Raw genomic sequence first — 24,241 nt, forward strand, 5'->3', positions numbered from 1 at the left:
GGCAGTGTTTGTTCCCCGGCAATGTGGGGGTTCCCTGGGGCGGTGTTGGTTCCCTGGGCGGTGTGGCGTCCCCAGGCAGTGCTGGCGTTCCCCGGACGGAGTTCTCTGGGCGATGTGGCGGTCCCGGGGCAGTGTCGGGTCCCCGAGCAGTGTGGCGATCCCCGGGCAGTGTGCAGGCCCCAGGCCGTGCCGTGCCAGGCCGTGCCGGAAGCCGGAAGCGGGGCCGGGGCAGCGCCCGCCCCGCCGCGGGAGGAGCCGAGCCGGGGCCGGGGCCGGGGCCGGGGCCGGAACGGAGCCGAGCCGGGCGGGCGGGGCCGGAGCGGAGCGGGAGGAGCCGCCGGGCGGGACGCGAGCGGGGTGAGGCCGCGGGCGCGGGCGGGGGTCGCGGGGGGCCCGGATTGCGGCCTCTCACCGCGGGCTCGGCGGGGGGGGTCCCCGGCTTGTGGAGGCCGGAGCCGGGGGTGGGGGGTGTCCTGCTTAGTTTATTGATTTATTTTTAAGAATATCCCCTGTGTGCGGCTCCTCTGCCTCAGAGGAGCACGGGCGAGGCCGTGGGGCTGTGGCCGGGTCAGGGTCCCTCCGGAGAGGTTTCATGGCAAGGCTGGGACCTGATCCCCTGGCAGGGCGAGAGAGGCGGCATCAAGCAGATGGGAATATATTTTTATATCTATATATATGTACATCACTGTAGGTTCACCCGCAAGGCGAGCGAGCTTTCCCTTTTAAAGACTGCTCCAGCACCGTTTCTGTCTAAATATTTACCTTGTAAAGCCTTGGACTAACCACGCTGGGGTCTGTGGGCAGAACTGGGGGCTGGGGTGCCAACCCTGCCAGCCAAATGCCATCACTGTTTCTGTTCGTGGAGAAAGCTGCTGATTCCTCCCGGGGTGCTGGAGTTCATAAAAAACCAGAGTAACATATGGGTTCCTCCTTCAAAGACCTCTCTCTAAGGGGTTTGCAAGGGATGAGCCCTGCTCAGTGTGTGTGGGGGCAAAGAGGGTACAGTAGCCTGTTGTTATTATTTTGTAGGGATAGGAAGGGAAATAATGGGTTGTTATTTGTTTTTTAAGGCCTCATCAGTTCTCCCAGCAATGTGGGAGCATAATGCCTTATTTCCTAGCTGGAGGATTGAGTTACTCTTGAATTTGTCAAGGAGCTGGGTTGGGTTCTCAGTGTCTGTGATTTACAGGGGCTGTCCACAAAGGTGTTTGCTCAGAGTGGAATGTAAATGGAGAGGGATGGGAACTGGGGTATAGCTCAGTGTTGTATTTTAGCAGGATTTTTCTCTTGTTTGGAAAAGGGGAAACCACAGTGTTTGACAGCATTTCTGTGGGGATGTTTGTTATAAGAGGTTCCAGGCAGATCCTGCAAGCAGGAGAAGCTTGTTGAATCTGCTGGAATTCTGCACGGGTCAGCTTCAGAGGGGAAAGCTTTGGCACTCGGGAGCCAGAGGACACTAGATAATCTTTTAGACCACTTAGCACACCACTTACAGTGGTGGTTACTCCAGGCAACTGGAGTAACCAGAAAAGCTGGAGGGGGAGAAAAAAGGCCTTTAATATCCTGCAGATGTGCTGGCTCCTGCTTGTTCCATGAATCAGGGTATTGCATGAATGAAAGAGTTACTAAAGCAATGGCTTGTTTTTATTGTCACGTGCATGGCAGGTGCTTTACAGATGAGAAAAAAAAGTCCTTGTCTTGGAGAGGTTAATATGAGATCTTATAGACCCAACCTGCTTTGCTTGCCCATGGGGCTGCTCAGGTGGCAAGATCTGGGACAAATATTTGCATAGAATGCAGGGAATGTTGGTAGAAGAGGGCCAGGAGCTAATTAACCTGGTAATGCAGTGCAGTGTGTTCTCAGAGTTGGGTTTTAATTTGGCATTTTTACCTTTTTGGTGTTTCTGTGGCTAGATATTTGACACTGATGTTAATATAACATCTGACATTAACTGCTGGAGTTGAATGCTTAGGCAGCTGCTGACCAAACAAATAGAGGTTATTTTTCAGCCAGATAATTTTCCTGATCTGATGCTCCATGTGACCACATAAACAAGTGTGCAAGTGCAGAACAGGGGGGATCTTGTGGGGAGAAGGGTAATCGCTGAAGCTGTGAAACCTGTTGGTTTTTGAAAATACATCCCAGTGTAACGTTAAGAAGAAGATATTAACATAACCCTTGTTTGAGTTGTGACTTGTAGGTGGTTTAGGGGGAGAGCTATCAGCCAGTTCTTTAAAGGCAAATCAGAGTTCAAATCTGAGCTTTATCATGTCTCTAGTTCTGTCCACACATAGAGTTATGGCTGATTTGTGCCGTGGGAGCAGCCAGAACAAATTACAGCTGAGCAAATCTGAGTCTAGGTGGTTTGTTACTTAGAGCTGGTCAGTGTGTGCTCAGGTGGGCAGAGCAGGTCTGTGCTGGGAGCTGTGTGCAGAGCCCTGTCAATAGTTACAGTTCTCACACTGCAGGACAGAATTTGGGGAGCAAAGTGGTGAATTGGTGAAGTGAATTCATGAGCTGGTCCTGGCTGGTCCTGGGGCCAGGAAACTAGAGCAAAATGGGGACAGGGGCGTGATTTCAGTTTTCAGCTGTGATTATCCATCGTGCTTCTTGTGTTTTTATGTGATGGTCCTCAGGCTGTGCTCTCAGGGCAGAGCATTGCTCAACTCTCTCCCAGCTGGCCAGTTTGATCAGGTTAGTGTTACCCACATCAGAAACAAGAGGCAAAGCAAAACTCTGCAGATTCTGCCTTTCCCCCAGGGAGTGCCAGTGTTTTTCCCAGGAAAAATTTTTACAGTGTGATTCTCACATTGGCAGCTTGTACCTTGTCCAGCAATTTCTTTACATCTTCTCTTGAGCCCATCTGCTGCTCTCAAAGAGGCCTTTGTGGCAGAGTGGAAGTGGTGGAGGAATATACTTTTTTTTTTTTTTGCAACTTAATGTTGATCTCTCATGGATGTGTTCTTATAAGTGAGAAATAACTTGCTGTCAAATGCCATTTTGTCACCCAGCACAATGCAGTTCTTGCTGGGATGTTTAGTTCTGTGGCATCTCTGACCTGCAGGCAAACTTGGAGAGGAAGGTGGGGGCTTTGTTGCCTGCAGGGCAGCTGCTCTCACCTTGCTGTTACTCAATAATCAGTTGGCTTTGACATTAAGTTGCGAAAATTTAAATAAATTGTAAACTGCCGAACTTTGCCCTACGCGTTCTGCTTGTTTCTCTGTCCTGTCCCGCTGCTGACGGGGGATTTAATGAAAACAAATCTGGGTTAAAATAGGCGACTGAAATTGTAGCGCGGGAGGGCTTAGCAGGGCTGCTGCGTGTGATGATCAGCTTTGTATTGTTGGCTTTTGTACTCGGTGAGCAATTGCTTTATGGGATGGATTCATTTGGAGGAGGTGAATAAATGGAGTTTCATGGATTTCTGGGAAGCTTTGTTCATTTACATAAGCTGCGAATCTCGGCCGGTTCTGCTCTTGTCAGGAAATTTCACGGCTTCTTTGAGTCGGTGGGGGATCCTGAAGCAGCAGAGACTATTAGGAGTGCAGCTCAGGGTTGTGCTGTTGGCTGGGAGCAGGTTTGCTCCAGAGGAGCCTTCCTTCTTTCCTGGGCACTGCCACATTCCTGGGATGGCTGTGCACACGCTGCTGGTGGGTTGTGTGGCTGCAGTTGATTCCTGTTAACACACCTCATCTCTCCTCAGGGATTTCTCCTTGGAGGCCATGGAGCTTTCAGCCAACGAGCTCAGCATCTATGACAAGCTCTCCGAGACCATTGATCTGGTGAGGCAGACTGGCCACCAGTGTGGCATGTCAGAAAAAGCCATTGAGAAGTTCATCAAGCAGCTCTTGGAAAGAAACGAACCCCAGAGGGGCCCTCCACGGTACCCTGTCTTAGTGGCCCTCTACAAGGTAAGATGATTTTTGTGCATGAACACAGCATTTGAGGGTCAGGGTTCTCCTTTTCACCTGAGATTTTTATTTCCCATTGCATTTTCTTGATGAATTTTGCAAGATCTTTATTTAAAAAGCTGTGAATTATAGCTTCCTTCATGCCATGAGCTGCTTTGAGAACAGCTGGCCAAGATTTGGCATTGCTCATGTGTGCTGTAAATTTATGTTGTCCACATCTTCCTCTCCCATAAATTATTAAATAATGAGATTTGGATTGATTTTTTCAGACTAAGATTCCCAGTGTTGGCATCCTGAATGGAAATGTGAGGAAGGAAAGAGATTCTGGAAGTTCAGGGCTGAGTCATGAAGTGAGCATGGCTCTCTTTCTGAGCCTGCCACAAACTTCTACATGTCTTTATTCTACTTCTGGTCTATGAAATAAAGCTATTATCAGCATGCTTGATGGTAGAAAAATGTTTTAAAAGCCTTAATTAAAAGATTCTGTAAAAACTTTTGCAAAGTGAGTGAAAGGATGCTATTGGTAGGTAGGTTTGAGACCATTCAATTCCAGACTGGTTTGGGTTGGAAGAAATCTTGAAGATCATCCAGTTCCAAGTTCCTTCCATGGGCAGGACACCTTCCACTAGACCAGATGTTTGCTTCAAGTCTGAAAAGCTTCCCATAATATTCATAATATGACATAATATTCAGTAATACTTTAGTGTCATCTCTACAAATCCATTGCAATGGATTTTATTTGGAAAAAAAATGCAAGCTCTCTTCCTTGTGTCCTATAAAAAGCTGTAAAATGAGGCAGGAGAACAGGAAACTGCAAATTTGAACTTTCAGCTTCTGTTCTTGTTTTTGCTGTTGATTCAGTTTGACTTTGGCCAGGGGGAGAAATGCGTCATGTCATCTCTGTAAGGCTTATTTGGGATTCTGGTATGGAGGAGGGAGCTGGTGCCAACTCTGCCAAAGTGTTTCGAGGCTTGACGGATGTTTGCAAAAGCCACAGGGTTTTCCTTGTGTAAGAGGCATGGCAGGAGTGCAAGTTTTTATTTGATTAGGTAGGGAGGAAGAGGAACTATCTGTAGATAATCCTGATTGATCTCATGCTGGATTATTTGCAGTGCTAAAATACAGGAACAAAGCTGTTTGTGTGGCTTGGGTTTGAAGGCTGCTTAATTTCATCCATGGACAGCCCTAATAATAAAACTGGCTGACAACTCTGTGTGCATAAATAGCATTGCAGCTGAACGAGGAGACACAGCAAAAGTAAAGGGTGTTCATGCTGTGGTGCACAGCCACAGCCCTTTGATACCAGCAGAAGGTGTGTCCTGGTGTGAGGACACCTCAGCTCCCTGCAGTGTGATTAACTCTGTGCCTGTTTTCCCTTGCAGGGCCTGCTCACCCTGGGCTTGGTGTTGCTGACTGTTTACTTGGTGATCCAGCCCTACAACCCGCTGCCACCCGAAGCACCACTCTCCAGAGCCCAGGCCTGGGGCTCCCTTGTGGGACACATCCGGCTGCTGTCCCTGCCCATTGCCAAGAAGTACATGCTGGAGAGTAAGGAAATGTTTTCCCTGCTATAACATAAGCCTAGCAAGAAATACCAACTTAAATACCAGCCAGGAGAGTCACTCGAACGTCTCCAGGGCACCACAAATGTGTTGCTGGCTTGGCATCCTGGTTTTCTCTTTTCCTACCACTGTACTTAAAAATAGCATCCTGAGTTCTAGCTTCACTGGGACTGAAGCATATTTTATCTCTAACTTGATAATTTTGTTCTTACACATTCTCTTTTCCTTGCTTTTAACACCTTGGGTCTTTCTTCCACAAGAGTTCCCTTTTCTCTAGAAATCTTTGCACTTCTGAGAACCAGAACTGAGATAGCTCTGCTAGGGAAATGTCACCTTTTCTTGTTTTTTCTGAGTAAGGCAAAACCAGTTTCTCAACCAAATCTTGATGTCTTTGAGCAAAGTGTAAAAACCTCAACTTGTGGCCTGGTTTAAGGAAAAGGAGCTTTTGCCAAGTGGCATATTGGGAAAGGCCTGGGGGATTGAGTGCTGTCATGTTTATATGACATTAAGGGCAATGTGTGTGTGTGTGAGGAAGTCAGATAAGGGTTCCCTGTGAGGTTATCCCATCACAGGAGAGCAACATCATAGATTTTCCCAGAATGGCACAATAGAAATGGAAAAGTTTGGCTGTTTCTCATTCTTGGTTAATCATTTCACTGACTTAGCCTGGCAGGTGGGTGCAAGCTTGGGCTCTGCCTCTGCTGGAACACAAAGACTGTCAGTGATGATAAAGCTGTGAATTATTTTGAGCAGGGATGTGGCACAATGTTGATGGTCTGGTGGCTCACTGTAAAAACAAACTCCTGTAGCCGTGCCCCTGTCATGTTTATATTTAGCTTGGGCACCTCATTGTGTTGGAGTTGTCTGTGTTGGCTCTGACCTTCCTGCCAGAGCTGAAAAGGGCTCCCTGAAATGCCAGCACCATTCTGCATTCTCTCCCTCCCTCTTGCTGACACGGGATTTCTGCTGATTCTGATTTGTATGGGTGGGACAGGGTGTCCCCCATTGTTCCTCTTATTCCTTATGGATTGGAATATCTCTGGGAGTGAAAAACAAAGGTGAGAAGATGGCTCTGATAAGCACTTGACATTAGGAGCCTGCTTATCTACTGCATTCCAGCTTTTCCATGGGTGAACACCCCCCTGCTCCTGTATTGAGATGGAATCCAATGGGAATTCTAATGCTCATTTTGCTTTTCACTAAGGCCAGGCATGACAGGACAAGGGGTAATGGCCTAAATATGAAGGCAGGTTGGACATTAGGAAGAAATTCTTCCCTGTGAGGGTGGGGAGGCCCTGGGAGAAGCTGTGGCTGCCCCATCTCTGGAAGCTTTCAAGACCAGGTTGGACAGGGCTTGGAGCAACCTGGGACAGTGGAAGGTGTCCCTGCCCATGGCACGGGGTGAAGCAAGGTGAATTTTAAGGTCCCTTCCAACCCAAACCATTCTGTGGTTCTATTGTGTTTGTTCAATCAGATTTTGTCCAGAAAGTTGACAGGTTCTTTCTTCAGCTACCACAGGGTCCTTTTGGATGTGAAGAACCCAGGGAAGTTCCTTGGCACAGCTAAAGTTTGTAGTACAAGGGCTGCCTTAAACCCTAAGGATCTCCTTGTAAAGATAAATAAGAGCAGGAGCAGTTCTGGCCTACCTTTGGAAAAAACAGCTGCATGATGAGGAGATGGGGAAACATCCAGAGAAACAGGGGAAAAGGGAAGGATGGATGGAGAGGAAGAATGCAGTGTTGTTATTTAAATGCACATAAAATCCCTCATGCCTCTGTGAGTCCTGTAAGTCTCCAGAAATGGTGAGCAATAGGGTGGGCAGCAATCCAGTTCTGGGGAAAAGAGGAGAGGGGAGAGGGAGTTCCTGCTCTCTTTTTTGCAGAATTAGGTTGTGGTGGAAGCCACAGCATGTCCCAGTTAACAGATTGACTTGGGGTTGGCTGGAGTGACTTTGATCCTGGACAAGACCCTGGCTATTTAAATGGGAGAGTGCAGCACCCAGCCTGAACTTGGCTGGGTTCCTGTGGGAATCCCTCATGTCCTGGCTTCCCAGCAGGCAGCTGCAGCCACCGACACTGTCCCAGTGACACTGGTGTCACCATCACAGCTTGCTGCCCAGAGGACACTGGTGAAGCCATCCAGCAGAGATCTGGAAGAGGGAGTTCCATGGCTTGGGGCTGAGTGCTCTCCCAAGCCCTTTCAGCCCTACTTTGTGTTTGTTGTATTGTGTTGCCCCTAATTTTGGCCTTGTGATCTGCTGAAGGAAAGGGGTAAAGCTGCATTTTGTGTCTTCTTTGTTGATGAGAGTTTAAGCCAAGGAGGTCTTGCAGGCAGGTCTGGTGTTCTCTGATCACTGAATGCCAGAATAGTTTGGGTTGGGAGGGACCTTTGCAGGTCACCCAGGTCAACTCCACTGCCAAGGCAGGGTCACCTGGAACAGGTGGGTTTGGAATGGGTACAGAGGGGGGACATGACCTCTCTGGCAGCTGTTCCACTGCTCTGCCACCCTCCATGGAAAGAAGTTCTTCCTCAGGTTGGGGTGGAACTTCCTGTGTTTTAGTTTGTGGCTAAAACATGTTGTTGGGCACCATGGAAAACTCTGGCACATCCTCTTGGCATCCCTTGGAGATATTTATATGCCTTAATGGGATCCCCTCTGAGTCTCCTGTCTCTAGAAGGGAGATGTTTGCACTGTGCCTGAGCAGCAGAGAAAACCACTAATGAAGAGACTCGACATACAGACTCCTCTTCCTTTCCCTTCCCTGGGAAGAAAATTCTGAGGGGGCTGAGGATGGAGCTTGGAGCTTTCTGTGCTTGGGCACCAGTTCAAAGCCAGACTGGGCTGTTCCTGTTAGAAACCACCTGTTGTCAGCTGGAGGCTGCCATGGCCCACCGACAGTGCTGGCACACGTTACCCTGCCATGGACATGGGTGGTCTGCCTCCTTCCTCTGTGCCTGGGCAGGCAGGGGCAGCCTGGGCTGTGCTGTCCCTCCTGAGCTTTGGGGCAGCTTTCCTGTTGAGGTTGTTGAGGTTCTGTTCCTGTTGAGGAAGCTTTCCGGGGTTGAGGTTGGAGCCCCTCTGCTGGGAGGTGTGGGCTGAGCAGCCAGGTTTGTGTTGCAGAACAAGGGCAGCTCAGTTGCTGGGTTTCCCCTGAGAGGCAAGAGCTCCAGTCAGAGTGGTGATGAGGCTTTGGGAGGTGCAGAGGTGCAGGATGTGCTCCCCCCTCTCTCCTGCTGATGATGACCTGCCCTCCATCCTCGTGCCTTCCACCCAAGAGCTGTGCTGTGGGTGACAAGGGCTGCCTGTCTGTCAATGGCTGTGGGTGGACCTTTGAGCAGCAGAGGTGAGGAGCAGCATCCACAAAACTCTCTTGCATTGTTTATAGGATTGAGTCCAAAGTAAATTTCCTTTTTGCCTGTCTCTGTGCTCTCTTTTCTTGCTGACTTTTTTCCCCAGATCAATTCCCATATTAAACCTTATGTTCCCACCCTTTGTTCCTTGATAGCTGACTCTTAGACCCTTGGGTCTGTGCCTCTCTTCCAGCTGTTTTCCCAGGGCAAGGTCCCTGTGGCTGGGGAAAAGGTCTGTGGAAATGTGGTTTGCATTTGCTCTTCCTGAGCTGGTGTTTATGCAGAGCTTGTGAAAGCCCTGTTGCTGGGTCACATTGGCTGCTCTGGGCCTGCAGCTCTTGGCACATCAGCCCTTCATTTATAACCCCAGAGAGGTTATAAATGGCAGTGGGCTGTCAGACCTCTGGGTCTACCTGCTGTCCACCTGGTGTATTTTGATGGGCACATGGGTTAACTCATGGCTATCTAATGCTATTCCAGGGAAATACAGGACCTGAGCTTTCTGGATTAATTTCTCACATAGGCTGGGATGGACAATTCCCTCTGTGTTTCAGTTCTTTGGTGTAAAATAGGGGTACAAGTGCTCCTCTCTCCCCTGCAAGCATTAGGGATACATGAGCTCTCAAATTCTGCAGTAAAGCCAAATGAAAAGGGGTTTTCTATTCTTTTAACAGAAATTTTAAAACCACATTGGTGGTCACCCTACCTGATTTTTCTTTCCTTCACAACTCTGTCATCCCTATAGCTTTGTTAATATCTAAATATGATTTTTGATGTCAGCTGCTTGGTAGCTGTTCCCTGCCAGCCATGCAATGATGTGATGAGCAGAGCATTTAGTTGCTCTCACATTAACTCACGTGTCTACCCATGGTAAGTTCAGTCCTTGCAGCTCAAAAACCTCAGCAGAGCAGGTGTGTCAGTGGGGAACAGGCTGTGGCCCAATGTGACAATTTGCACATTGTACTGATAGCGGGGGTTGCAATGACCTCAAAGAAAATCCAGGTTTACTTTTAATAATGACACTTGGTCTTGGTCACACTCATCCTGCACAGCCCAGAATCAGCTGGGTCAGTAACTGCTCTGCACACCTAAAATCAGGCAAAAACACACATGGATCTTAGTGATGGAAAAAGGAAAAGAGATCCTGTGCAAGTTATCCCCAGCTTGGAGAAGAAGTGTTAAATACCTCTTTTTGCCTAGAGCAGTAGGGCTGAAATCATGTTTACTTCTTTATGTGTAATTATTGTAGAGAAAGGAGCCCAGCTGGAGGAGCAGTGTTTAGCAACACCTTGTAAATGGCCTGTCACTGTGTTACTAAAGCCTGCTGGGTGCCAGAGCTATTTGTGGGGATGGGTCACAGCAGGCTGGGTTACTGGGGGAGGGCAGCAGCTGGTTACTGGGAGAGGGCAGCAGCCTCTGCCTCTTGGCTGGCCCACCTTGGGTTTAGCTGGAGGCTTGCCTTGGCACTTGGCCAGCCCCTGTCTCTTCCCTGATCTTAACCCTTTGCAGGCAAAACACTTCTCCCTATGCTTCTCTCACTCCAGCCTTGGAGAGCTTTTTATCCTTGGCACAGCTTTGTGCAGAAGGGGAGCAACCAGCATGCCTGCCTTGCACGGAGGCTTGAGAACAGCCTGAGCACCCAGGTGTTCATCCAGCCTTTCCCTGTGAGCTGAGCACCCAGGTGTTCATCCAGCCTTTCCCTGTGAGCTGAGCACCCAGGTGTTCATCCAGCCTTTCCCTGTGAGCTGAGCACCCAGGTGTTCATCCAGCCTTTCCCCATTCCTGAGCCCAAGGAGCATGGGCCTGCTCTGAATGAAGGGTTGAGCAATAAGGCTGCTTGGGAGGTAAGGCAGGATCTGATTTCTAACTTGTTTCCTCTCCTCTTGCTCTCAAAGGATGTTATTTTTTTTTCCTCAGCAAAGTTGGGCTGGTTTTTGCTCTTGTTTTTGTGTGTGATTTCATGCACCCGCTTTGGGGGCTGAAGCATTTGGAGGTGGTTGTGGGTCACAGCATGTGCAGAGCTCCCTCCCATCACTGCACAGCTGCCAGTTTATCTGATCTTTTGTGTATGTAAACAACCCTTTTATGATATAACCTGAAAGCAACCAACAGACATGTGTTGGCTCGTTCAAAGGGGAAAAAAACGGCTGACTTTGCAGGGCAGGGTGGTGCCAAGCTGTTCATACTCTGTTACTTTGGCCTTGGTTCAGCCAGTGAGCTGTTTATTTGGGTGTGCTGGCAGTAAACTAACCCCAAACCATTGTGGTGCTGTGGAACACTAAATACTCTTCCTTTTACTTCTATATTGTGAAGCCTCCAAAGTTTCTTGTTTTCTCATTTGCAGAGTGAATCCTTATTTTGGATTTGCTTCCCTGGGATGTTTGCCATACGTGCAGAGGCATTTAGCAGCCTGGCAGAGCCCTCTGTGCACTTGTGACATAGACATGTCAAACCTTTTGCAGGCTGAGGCCACCATCAGGCAGGTGACAGCAGGTGGGAGGGATTTGTTTCCAAAGCTGTTCCTCTGAGGCAGATTGCTCCTGCAGCACAAGCTGTCACTGGGGCAGGTAACCAGAGGTGCAGCTGGAGTGGACTGTGGATGCTTTCCTGACAGCTTGGCCCCTGCCTTCCATTCTTGAGACTGGTAGGTGCAGATTTCTCCTGGAAATAATGCTCTTTTGCCCCAATGGACTGTGAATTCCTCTTGGGCTCAGCTCAGCAGACTTGATTTCACAATGTCTGGTTGGATCAAAATCATTTTCATGCTTTGCTCGGGGTTGACTAATGATCCCTGTGCTGGTGGAGCAGCCGTTACCCATTAGTGAGATGAACGAGTAGTTCTTCAAGCTGTTGACTTCTACCCAGAACAACAATAAAGGGGTTCTTGATGGGGTTTTTTGTAGTTGTTATTTTGTTCCTTGCTGTTCCTAAAAATGCTGTGAACCAAACTGGGAGGTACTTTCTTCTCATGGCATAAATATATTCAGTATACCCAGAGCTACAATAAAAGTCCAATATGAGGGAGGGGTGAGGATCTTGTGCTGAACAAGGACACTCTTTGTAGTATATATTTAAAACCCCACTGTGATGCAGTCCTTAATCAGGACTTGCAGGCTGTAATTAATAATCCTTGTTTCCTGCCTGACTTACTTAAGAGCCCATCAGTTTAGCCTGACTTTGACATGACATTATAAATGATCAAATTAATTTTTAGCCTAGTGAAGAATTTGCAGCAAGATGGAAACATTGCTTGTGCAACCAAGTGCTTCAAATGCCTCTTCCAAACTGTGCTACCTGGTAACTACAGAGCTTGGAATTCCTAGATCTGTAAAGTAAGAATGATGGGATTTGCCTGTGTTATAGACTGTCATCATGAATTGATGCCAAAATTTTTCCACCATCCTGGATTGCTCCAAGCCCTGTCAAGCCTGGCCTTGGACACTTTCAGAGATGGGGCAGCCACAGCTTCTCTGAGCAGCCTGTGCCAGGGCCTCCCCAACCTCCCAGGGAAGAATTCCTTTCCAATATCCCATCTGTCCCTGTCCTCTGGCAGCGGAAGCCATCCCTCACTCCAGGCCTTGTCCCAGATCCCTCTCCAGCTCTCTGGGATCTCCTTTAGGCATTGGAAGGCTCTCCCCAGAGCCTTTTCCTCTCCAGATGAACAACCCCAGCTCTCCCAGCCTGCTTCCAGAGCAGAGGGGCTCCAACCCTTGGAGCATTTTTGTGGCTTCCTTGGGACTCATTCCAGCTCCACATTCTTCTTGTGTTGGGGTCCCAGAGTGGAGGCAGCTCTGCAGGTGGGGTCTCACCTGAGCAGGGCAGAGGGGCAGAATCCCCTTTTAATGAAACACCCAGGTTTGTACAATGGACCTGCAAGAAGGGACAGAGAAATATCTGGGGAATATTCAGTGCACAGCCATTCTTGGGAGCCCTGAATTCATCCAGTACTTGCTGAAGTTGCTTGAATATTCCAAGGATTTCATCTTATGCTTGCTTGAATATTCCAAGGATTGGCCCTGGTGAATTATGTGGTAGGTCTGGGGAATAGTCTCATCCTCAGAAAGAGGGATCTGGGATTTGGAACCAGCCTTTGCAGGTTGAGGAGCTGCTCAGTACATCAGCCAATCCTCTGGGGGCCTTTCTGTCAGTGACTGTGGGTGATGGCAGCAACAGCCCCTCCAGACACAACACCTGGGGGGCTGTGAAGTCCTGGGGGGTCTTCCCTGGGACCAGACCTCCCTGTGCAGACCTGGATGGCACTTGTCTGGTGGAGATTGCTACAGCCTTGCAGCCCCAAGTGCTAGGGAGCAAACCAGCTTGTTGGGGAGCCAGCAAACTGCCTCAGCACCTGCAGTGCTACAAGCAGGAGGTTTTGTGTTTTGAACACTTTGTTAGGGTCAGGAGCAGCCCTTGGCTCTGTATCCTGCAGGAACTAAAGTTCCTCCTGATAGAGGCTTCCCTTTGAACCTTCTGCACTGGCAGATTGATCCTGCAGCCTCTATATGGTCTCTAAAGAGAGCAGGGCTTGCTGAGATGCTGCTCTCACATCCATGTGGGCAAATTTCCATGACTTAATTTGCTTTGCTGCAACGGGCAGAAGCAGGGCCAGGTCTCAGGAACCTTGAGTTTACAATCTGATCATCCACACCCAGCATCTCTAGGGCTGTGCACACACACCCCTTTCTAGTGCTGTGGGCAGCCAGAAATTTGGGAGATCCTCTGTGAAAACAGCCAAGAAGGGCGGGGTACTCATTTTAAATTGAGGATGACTTGAAAATTATTTTTCTGCATAGTGGAAAGTAGAGTCATAAACTCCTTGTAGTATTAATCATAGATGTGTTTTAAGGGAAGATTGTTATCTCTTAGTCTGTGCTGTGTTAGCAGCTGAAAATCCCAGCCCTGGCTCTGCTAGGAGCTCTCCTGACACGGGGGAGAAGGCAGCTTTTGTCCTGGAGAAATAATAACACATAAAAAGAAATATGAGGTGGTTATGGCCGATGGGGAACTGAAGTTCTGTTGAACAAACTGAAGGCTGCCCCTCAAAAAGGGCTGAGAAAGCAGAGAGAAGTTGGCCACATTTCTGTCCTGTAATGGATAGTTGGATGTGTCACTGCTCCAGCTGCTCTCCTGCACTCCAGCTCCTCAGGGATAATTGCCCACGCCCAGCACTTGAGCGTGTGGATGGGAGTGGATGGGAGCATGGTGTGAGGGCTGTGCTGGGATGAAAAGAGCATCTTCCATTTGCATCCCTGAGCAGCCCTGTGTGTGCACAGACAGCGCTCGGCCTCCACAGGAGCAATCCCCAGGGTGTCTGGGCAGGCAGGGTGATAGTGTAAAAGGAATGCAGGGAGGGTAAGGAGACAAAATCAGCATCCTGGGTAAAATCCTGCCCTGGTCCCCAGTGGCAGTTGGCTCCTCTGTGCACCATCTCTCCTCCCGCCCTCCCTGGGAAGGGCAGGCGCTGCCCGTACTTGTCATGCCAGTCACACACATGCTGGTGCACAGACTAACACCCTCCACAATAAATCTAAAAGATTAATTACTAGGGGAAAAAAAAATCCCACAACCCCACTTGCAGCATTTGAAATGCATCTCAGCCAGTGCTCTGCTCTGGTTATTCATGGGGAAAAGAAATCACCTCCTGAATCGAGCAATTGAGAATGCAAATATCCCAGCCTGGCTCAAAAGAGGAATCAAGCTCTGTACTGTCAAACTGATTAGCATCCTGTTCCGTGGGGTACTGCCCTGAGCCCAGAGGGAAAATTTGGGGACAACTGTGCTTAATGCTTAGGGATGAGGTTTCTGAGTTTTGCCCAGAGAGAAATTACAGCCTTGCTACGCCCCATCTGATGACAGACCATAGAGATGTTTTCGTGTTCTCTTCACAGCGACTGCCCTTTCTCTGGTGAGATCTTTCAGCCTTTTGTTTCCTGTCACTGACCAGCTGTTTTTTGTGAGTTGAGTTTTTTTGTTGTTGTAAAACTGAAGCTTTCTACAGGCAGTGGAACAAAGATTTTCTTTTTTCTCTTGTGAGCAGGGAGGGAAAGTATATTGGAGCAGTTTCTCATGGGACTGGGACTTCTGCTTGCAAGAAGGATTTTACACTTTGTTTTGCCATTTTCCCCTTTTCCTGAAAGCAGTGTAGATGTGTCTTCCAGAAAGACTAGGAATTATATCCTCATCCCTTTCAGTGCATATCCCAGCAGTAGGGTGGGAAATGCAGCATTTGGGAGTTGGAAATACTCAACAAAAAAGAAGCAAAATGAATCCCAGTCTGCTCCTTGTTCTGTCCCAATGAACATAAATCCTTTGTAGCATTCCTTGTGGGCTGCTGCAGATGTCAGAGGGGAAAATAAAACAAAATCTTCCCTATGAAGTGCTGTTCATCCCTTCTTAGCCCTGTGCAGGAACATGAGTGTGGCTGGAAATTGCATTGACAGTGACAAGCAGTTTGTGCATGGTCTTTATTCCCCCAAAAAGCTGCTGTGCATCCTTGTTTCCCAATTTGATTTTTCAGCCAGACTTCACTCTTCTTTCTCCCTTTGCCATCCCCTCCATTTTTCCAAGTTTGTCTGCAGCAATGTCCAGGAGACTTTGGAGCTGTTTTGACATGTGCTGGCAGGATTGGGCCTCTTGGTGAGGACAGATCCCTGGATATTCCACGTGAGATGTTTCCCAGGCCTTGGGTTTTTCCTGACCCACCCTGACAGATCAGGCCTGGGATGGGTTTGCTGCCACTGCCCAAGTTGAGCCTCTCCCATTGGATTAAGGCTGCAGAACCAGAGCTGTCACTGCCATAAAATCTGTGTTTGAAGTGGAATTTCCATTAAGCTCTCCCATTTCTCACAACCTGCTGCTGTATCTCCAAATAAAAAATTTGTGCTGGGGTGTTTAGACTGGCTGTCAGGGAAGGGTTCTTCCCCCAGAGGGTGCTGGGCACTGAACAGGTTCCCCAGGGAATGGGCACAGCCCTGAGGCTGCTGGAGCTCCAGGAGTGCTTAGACAACATTCTCAGACACAGGGTGGGAGTTTGGGATGTCTCTGTGCAGGGCCAGGAGTTGGAATTTGATCTTTGTGTGGTTCTGCAGATTAGAGCCACACCCTTTCAGTGTGGTGGCTGCTCTGCACGTCCTTTACATAGAAATGCATGGGGTGTTCAGCATTGTCCTGCTCATTCCCTGCTGCAACAAGTCCCTTCTCTTAATGTTTCTTTGTTTTTTTGGGAGAGCTGTTAATTGGAGGAGGGAGGCCAGATATAGGCATCAAGTTGTGTTTTCATGTAAAAATTAACTTTTTGAAGATGTAAACATGCAGTGTTCATTGTAGGCCAGTTCAGCTGATTGTGGTGTAACAACAATTTTTGGAATTTAAAATGAATGTGGCTGTGGTCCAGGGGTTGCTCATGCTGGGACTTTTCTCCCAGTTTCATCTTCAAGTCAGTGCATGGGATGAATGAAAACAGCAGCAGCATGTCTTGGTGAAATCTGACATTTTCCCAGCATCATCTGCACATCCCAGATTGGGCAACCATTGCCTGGGACAAATTTCTAAATTAACACAGTGGTAAAGGGGAGGGTGATGATTTCAGGTACGTCCTATCAGGGTTCATGACACCAGTGCTAACCATGTAGGAGTTACTCTTTCCACCCCTGGATCTGTTTTTGGTTTACTGGGTGTTACCTCTTTGATAACACCTTTGGGTTGTTCGTTTGCTTATGGAGTTGTTTAATTACACTACATATGATGGTTGCCATCCCTCTGTTACTCATGGAAGGGTAGCTGAGCCTGTGTGCCTCATGTACAGAGAAGTGGAATTTCCATGAGCTCTCCCATTGCTCACAACCTTCAGCTCTCTCTCCAAAATGTGCTGGAAACATTCCCTCCAGTTCCCTGCCTGGTGAAGCTGCTTCTTTTTGAGTTACAGCCATCAGAAACTATAAGAAATCTCAGTGTTTCATGTTAGGGATAATGAGTTTGTAATTGAATTTGTCTCTTTTCCATTCCATTTTTGGTCTTACTAAAGAGGTTTTCCCTGTTTCTTCCCCAGAATGCCAGGACTGGTGGGCAGCAGGTTGCAGACAGAACACTTCTGCACTTCCTGCAAACTGCACAGTCTGTTCTGCTGTGAAAAGCCTTCACATAGTGACAGACTTCAGAGAGCTATCAGAAAAGCTCCAGAGGCATCAGCCTTTTCTAATCAAGGTAATGCAGGGATTTGTGAGGCTGGGTGATGAGTCCAAACTCTTGAACAGCACAAGCCCAAAACCCCTGCCCAGTATTTTCACCCATGAACTCAAACTGCTCATTCAGGACATGTCTAAGAAGACATTTCACCCCAGTGTAAGGATGTGGGAGGTGAGAGCTCCCTGCATTGTTCCTCTGACTAATGATCATTGCATTTGGACACTTAGCAACCCACGTGGGTGTTGCTCTTGGATGTTTTCTAGTGGGAGGGAAATGGGAGCAACCCTGTGGGCACAGCTTTTATCTTTGTTTCATGTTCTTTAAGACAGGGCAGCATCTCTCCTATGAAGAGCTGAAGCATTTTCAGTCCCAGGATCCAGAACTGGCAGAGGTTATAATAGAAGAAAATTCAGCTGAATTATGGAGCTGCCCATTTTCCTTTCCCTGGTGAGTCAGACAAAACATGTGATGGATGGATACATCCTTTCTGTAGGGGTGCTCAGGCTCTGCCTCTGTGAACCACCAGTGCCTGCAAGTTGCAGTTTATCTGGAGGGAAGGTGCACAGGCGTGGGTTACAGGCTGCTTCTGCTTGCTGGCACTGATTTGTTCTGAGGACAAGACTTCTGCACTAAAAATGGAGAGGTGGTGCTTGGTCTCCAGTTATTGCTCCTCTTATATGATAAAGTTATCCCAGGGACTGCCTGGTACTGTTCTTCAGGCTGTAAATCATCTTGGCTATGATCTGATCACCTGAGGCAACTGGTTCACATTTCTGTCACCTCTGTCTGCTCAGTGGAAATCCTCCACCACGGGTGCTGACTGAGAAGAGATGCTCTGACTTCTGCAAACACTGAGAAGTAATGGAAAGTCAAAGAATCCTATAGTTTGTGTTTAGTCTTGTGCAGAAAATACAGCCAACTCTCATCCTGTCCCTGTTAACCAAAAGCTCTTTGCCAAAGCCTTTCATGTGAACAAGACATGTGAACAACTCAGGGCTCTCTGAAGTCTCAGAGTAAGCAGTGGTGAGGGATGGTCAAGGTACAGAAGAATTAATCATGTCAGTCCCCTAGACAGGGAAGTACAGATAAAAGCCCCACCTGGCCTTTTCCAGTTACATTTCCTGGCCTAGAGAATAGCCTTGGATCCCCCCTCCCTTGCCATGTGGGTTCAGTTATGGTTGTGGATGATGCCACCTCTCTGGATCTTTTGTCATTAATGGATCTGGTCAATGACTCGGATCATTTTAAGGGAAAAGGGGAGGGAAATGAAGTTCAGGTATCCATAAGGATCTGTTTGCTCCCTCTGTACATGGTCCTGGTGCAGGAGCCCAGAGGAGAGTGGGAAGGAGTAGATTTAGAGGCTGAGGCTGAATTTTGGTCCTGATTCCCAGGGCTAGTCTGTCATGTTGTTTATCAAGCATGAATGTTTGGCAAGAATTTTATCTGGAAAGTAGCTTTTAAATGCAAACATTATCATTGTATGATGATTCTTTAATATGGGCTGGTTTATTTAGGAACAAGTCTGTGAATAGATCTCGGATTCTCCAGGAATTTTTCCCTGCTTCCTCTTTGCTGTCCTTCCCCAAGACAGTGTCCCTGGAGAGCTGCTTCCTCATCCGCCACCCAGATTTGGGGAATAAGGTGAGAAATTAATTCCAAAGGCATTCTCTTCCTGTCCATGAGTTGTCTCCCAGCAGCTCTGAGTTTTTGTGGGTTTTTTAGCTGATACAGTCCTGAAAAGGAGCTTTTAGGGTTGTCTCAGTTCCGTCCATCTCAAGGTGGTTGTGTCTCCCAGCACTTCTGTCTAGTTTGGGGCAGGACATCTCCCTTGGAGCTGGAGATGTCACAGAAACAGAGGAACTTTAAGGATCATCTTCTTCCAACACCCCTTGCCTGCTCTGTTCATGTGTCTGGCCTTGCTCTATAGCTGGGTGAGGTCTTTCTCTGCACAGCTGGGCAGAGTTGTTTTAAGAGCTGCGTTCTGGGAGCTGTTCCTGGCAGTGAGACTCACTCATTCTGAGACACTTGAGGCTTCTGGCCTGATCTCCTCTGTGTTTTCCTGAGTTGTGGGGATGTGCAGGCCCTGCCTTGCCTTGGAGGAGAGGAGAACCCTTGCATGCAGCTGACCTCAGCTAAGATTCTGTGCTCCACTGGTAACTGGTGGAGCAGCAAACATGTCATTTGCTGTGTCTCACCTGCCTGCAGGGTAGTGACTGTCCCTGCTTTGGGCAGACAGAGCCAAGGAAAGCTGGCCAGGCTTTTGAAATCCTCTCCTCCTGTCCTAGAGCTACAGCCTGCACAGCCTCTTTGCTGTTGGGAGTGGGCAGCTCACCCTGACTGTTGCACCTCTGGACACGTGCAGAGGACACTGTGAGGTGTTCAAGGTGGAGCTGGAAGCTGGGGATTTGGGTGAGTACCAGAGCTGTGGCTTGCAGGGACTGGGAGTGGAATCAGGAGGCTGCTTCTAGCTGGGTCTTTTCTGTCTGACACCTGGGATGGTGGTTTGTGTCACTGTCACCTCCAGACTGGTGTGTGCCTGCTTGTCACAGCACAGGGAGTGATCCTCCTGGACTGGGAGTTTGTGGCCTGGAACTCCAACACTGGAGATGCTCAAAGCTGAGCAGTGTGGGTACACAATGGGTATTACAAACCCAGTGCCTACTGAGGGAATTGTCTTTCCAAAGAGCTCCAGCATGACCACATCCCTCTGTGGGGAATGGGAGCACTCATTAAGGATGGGCTCATCTAACAGAGCCTCTCCATTGTCTCTTCCCAAGGTTATGCCAACACAGATCACTGGACAATGAGCTTCATGGCCAGAGGGACAGAGCCAGCTGTGATTTGTGATGGAGCTGCCAGCTAAGGATGCTGGGGTGGGAAAACAGAGCTGTTCCCAGGACAAGAAGACTTTCAGCTTTGAAGCCAAGGCAACGTCTTGAGAGGAGCGAGCTGGGGCAACTGGGGCAGGCAGCTTTGCCACCCTGCATGTTTACAGTGTTTAAAAAGGACTATTTTCCTGACCCTTGAGGTAATCCTTTGCCTTTCCTCAAATGTGTTTTGGGAGAAGATCAAGATATTTATGACCCTCCCTGTCCCCTCAGGTAAGCCCTGAGTTTGCAGCAAAGGGTTTTTTTTCCAGGAGCAGCAGATGGATTTCTCAGGATGAGATTCACCTTATGTTCTTTGTGGATTATGGCACTTCTGAAACTTCCTGGGGGGGTTGGGAGTGGATGGGGTGTGTGACATTTCTGTGTACATTCCTCCTGAGGAGGAAGCTTTGAGCCTGTGTAGTCAGGCCAGTTCTATAAAGGGAATGAATTGGTGATGTGTCCCAGCTCTCCCTCACGTCCACAGCTATGTGAGCCCTGCAGGGCTGACCTTGGCTCCTGCTCCCAGGCTGGGGAGAGCCTTGAGCTTGAGGGCAGAAACTCTCACCCATTGCAACCTTCTTGTACCAAAAGAATCCTTTCTGTTGTGATCACCCTTCTGCAGCTCTCTGTCAGCAGGTTGTGAGTGAGTCAAATGGTAATTGTGCTTTTCTTCACCTCCACTTCCTTTCCTGCAAAAACACCAACACACATCTTAGAGGTGCTGGCAATGCAGGAGTTCTGGATGGAGCATGGGCTGGGAGAGAGCAGCTCTGTCCAGCTTTCACCTCAGACACCAAGGGCTGCACAGCCATTCTCAGCTGCTCCTTGTTTTTGGAGGCACTGCCTGCGTTCCCAGCCCACGGTACCTCTGGGAGCACCTGAAACCTCCCTCTTCCCTGGCATATTTTTGCATCGACTCCTTCCAGACCTGGAACTCTGTCTTCAGAATGAACGTTGGTTTTTCCTGGGTCCTTTCCAAGCTGCCTTTGCGTGTTTCCTGCTGCTGGAGCAGTGCTGTCTCCAGTGCCCTGAGAGAGGCTCGGGTTCGGGGTTTGCAGACTGCGAATGCTCCGGTCCCTTCCAAGTCTGATCCTTTGGGTCTGATCCCACTGCTGAAGATCATTTACAGATGTGTCAGGCTGAACTCATAGGCCAGGGCTGGAGTTCAGGACATACTCTCACACTTGTTAGTATGGAGTTGGGAGGGGTTTTGGTTGACAGCGAGTTAACTCTGTTCTCAGGAGCAAGGGCCTTTTTCTCTGTAAATATTTTAGGTACATGTAAAATGACAGATTGGGAAAATGTCTGTCCAGCCTTTGTTTTTGAGGAGAATGGGAGCAAACATCGTGCTAATCTGATTAGGAGCTGACAAAAGCTGCCAAGTGGGATGACCACTTCTGGCTCCTGTACAAGAATAAGGCAGAGGACAGTTCCTGCTCCAAAGAATTTAGTCTGAGGCCTTGACACTACAAACATTTCTATGCATAACCCCTGTTTTTCTCCTGTCAAAACAATGAGAACAAGCCCAGCACCTGTGTCAGTCTGTGCATGGCCCTTGGTGCAGGACACACACCAGATCTAGTAGAGCCAAAAGGGGAGAGTCTGACTCTCTCAGGATAGAAAAGGACTAATATCATTTGTTACCAAGAAGTAAAGGGAATTGGACTAATAGACCTTCCATTAGTGTTCTCACTGCTTGGAGTGTATTTCACACTCATGACACTACATTCAATCTTGTACATGTCAAGACACACACACCACCCCCTCTCCCTCCTCTTAAAGCCTGGCTCTTAGTTAATGGAAATTTGGGAGTTCAGTGATGGCAGAATTAGAGCCTCATTAGTGACTGTTGCTATTTAAACTTTGGCAGCTTCTCAAATCAAATTCAAAGGCTGACCAGGTTACTTCACCTCTTACTGCTTTTGTATCTGACCCATTTTTGTAAAGCACTTGCTCAAAGATGCTGCTGGAGCCATTCTTGCTGAGATTGGGTGACACTGTCACTGCTAAGTGTCCTTGACTGTAACTTGTAAAAGAACTGCGGAGACAATTCCCAAGTGTCTGTGAAATGCCTGGATTTTGAGAGTCACACTTAAGCCATTGTGGCTGTCTGGCTCTTTCAGGAAGAAGCAGAGAAAATGGATCTATTTACAGTTGCTGTTTGGACTGGGGGGAGGAGGGGGAGGAAGGGGCAGGTTTGTGCCTGTTTAGCAGAAATGTTCTCACTTTGTGCTTCTCCCTTCCTCGAAGAGTTGCAGCTGGTTGGACAGGAGCTGGTGAGTCTGGCCTGTTTGCAGAGCAGCCCTCCAAGTGCACTTTATGGGCTCTGCATAAGTTTCCAGCTCTGTCTCAGCGATACATTGCTTATGTCCCAGCCCCGCTCCCTTCGGAGCTTACATCATTTGTTTTTAAGCTCTCCTGTATATTTTCTCTTCCTCTTCCAAAGGCTGTAAGGAATTAGCTGCTAAACTAAAACAGGAGGACAGTCCTCCTGCTGATAAAGAGTCAATTTTGGCCGAAGTGCCGAGCCCCAGTCTGCAGCACAGCTTCCAGAGCAGCTTCTGTCTCCAGCTGCCAGAGGACTGATGCTCACACCTTCCACATCCCAGGGCAGGCAAGGAGCCACGGTGGGAAACCTGGAGGTGAGGCCACAATGGCAGAACTGGGGGAGGTTTTGATACCTTTTCTGCAATTAAGCCCTGGTTGTCTTCCACATGCAGAGCTCCAGCTTCACAGAGTCCCTGGAAAGGCTGCAGGACTTCCCTGGAGAGGCTGGTGGTCCTAGTGGCCTGCTGAGGTGGAACAGGGCTGTTCCTGCAGCTATTGAGGTTTCACAGCCATGATCACATGAGTCACAGAGGGGGTGTCCCACCATGGTCTCCCTCACCTCAGCTCCCCTTTTGCACTCTCTGTGCTGGTTTGGACAATCTCCCACTCCCCCTCTGCCCAGCTCACACAGGTTCCCAGTTTACACATTTTAAAATCCTTTTGTGTGCTTCAGAGCTCATTGCCTGTGAGCTGGGAGCTGGATTCCTCCTCACCCCACATCCCAAAGGCTGCAAAGCTGCTCTGAAATCACACCAGAAATCGGTACTACCCACGTGCCCAGAGGAGGGGGCACCTCTGCACTTGCCAGGCTGGAAGGATGGGCTGTCCCCATCAGCTGGGCAGGAGGATCGTGGTTCAAAGCTGCTTCCCAAAGCAGGGGTCACTGACCAGTGCTGTCAGTCAGTCCTGAACTCAGGGTAACTGAAAGGAGGAGAAAGGATTATTGTGATTTACTTCAGTACCAGGAAATCAGCGGCCCCCACGGGAGCCAACCTGGCAGTTTCTATTGATTTTTTTTTTTGCTTTCTTTGTTCCTTTTCATTTTTTTCCCTGCCCACTGTTATTGCACACATTGATTCCCCTGAGGGATCTCTTTGCAAGGCCCTGGAGAGCTTTGAGTCAGATTCCCCATGAGTCTCCAGACTGCAGTTTCTCCCACCAGGCCTGTTTTTGTAATGTTCTGGAGGAGAAGCTGGTTTGTCTGGGCTGGATCAAAGCACCTCCCTTCCCTCATGGCCTCCTGGGCTCCAGCAGCAGCAGGAGGAGGAGGTGGGGAGCAGGAGAGCATCTCATGGTACAGATGTGAGCTCTATAAACACCAGTGTCTCAGAAAAGGGGGATCCTTCTGACTTGAAAGCCTCTTGTTCCCCCCCTTCAGGAGGGAAGTTTCCACACATCCCAATCCCAGGTCCTCCTTCAGCCTCATGGCCCCCAGGAGAATTGAGCGTTTCCTGGGGTGAGGCCATTTTGATGGGTGCACAAAGAGTTTTTGCTTCCTGCAAACCAAACTTTCTCCTCTTGGTAAATTTATAGGTAGAACTCGATATCCTCCTCTTCAGGAACCTCCTCCTTGTAAAGGGCAGATTTAGTGTCCTGCTGAGTTAGACAAGGGAGATGCTGGACTTCCCTTTGCTTTGGAGAATCAAACAAATGGCAAGTGATTTATTTTTAGCATTATCTCCTTGTCTTGGGGAGGGTAGCCACATTCTAAAGGCTCAGAGGTGCTGGGAAGTAAAGCTATATATGCATAAAGACTGTTTCAATGCTGAACACTAAACTTAGTGATGGATTAAAAAAAAAAAAGAATGTGAATATGCACTTAATGCAGAATTTTATGGATGGTCCTAATTTAATATATTGCAAACTTTGTAAATACTTGGGAAAAGCCTGTAAAGTATGTAAATAAATGAGATTTGTATGTAAGAAAAATAAAAAAGTTTTTAATTTTTGCAAATAAATACAAGTGTTAATGACCTTTTCCCTTTTCCTGATTTTTATTTTCATGTTGCATGTCAGCTATTCAGGGGTTATTTA

The 24,241-nt window shown here is 48.4% G+C and overlaps 1 protein-coding gene across 2 annotated transcripts; it reads left to right on the top strand.

The window, feature by feature from the left end:
- Positions 1-276: 276 nt before the first annotated feature.
- C26H6orf89 (chromosome 26 C6orf89 homolog) lies at positions 277-24,185 on the top strand. Of its 2 annotated transcripts, none has more exons than XM_050985235.1 (8): positions 277-357; positions 3,705-3,912; positions 5,295-5,460; positions 16,873-17,027; positions 17,335-17,456; positions 18,524-18,650; positions 19,295-19,418; positions 19,787-24,185. In XM_050985235.1, the coding sequence occupies exons 2-8, from the start codon at positions 3,724-3,726 to the stop codon at positions 19,870-19,872; spliced, it is 969 nt and encodes a 322-aa protein (XP_050841192.1). In that variant the 5' UTR covers positions 277-357; positions 3,705-3,723; the 3' UTR covers positions 19,873-24,185. The 2 variants fall into 2 exon arrangements, with proteins under 2 accessions (XP_050841192.1, XP_009095549.1); XM_009097301.4 differs by lacking the exon at positions 277-357 and adding an exon at positions 3,163-3,360.
- Positions 24,186-24,241: the final 56 nt, after the last annotated feature.

The sequence above is a fragment of the Serinus canaria genome, chromosome 26 (genome assembly GCF_022539315.1).
Source record: "Serinus canaria isolate serCan28SL12 chromosome 26, serCan2020, whole genome shotgun sequence".
Taxonomy (NCBI): domain Eukaryota; kingdom Metazoa; phylum Chordata; class Aves; order Passeriformes; family Fringillidae; genus Serinus; species Serinus canaria.

Bases quoted from the DNA above. Each gene is read 5' to 3' on its own strand.
- C26H6orf89 (XM_050985235.1), top strand. From the start codon at position 3,724: ATGGAGCTTTCAGCCAACGAGCTCAGCATCTATGACAAGCTCTCCGAG. The intron at 17,028-17,334 runs GTAATGCAGGGA...ATGTTCTTTAAG, and splicing joins ATCAGCCTTTTCTAATCAAG to ACAGGGCAGCATCTCTCCTA. The intron at 18,651-19,294 runs GTGAGAAATTAA...CTCCTGTCCTAG, and splicing joins ACCCAGATTTGGGGAATAAG to AGCTACAGCCTGCACAGCCT.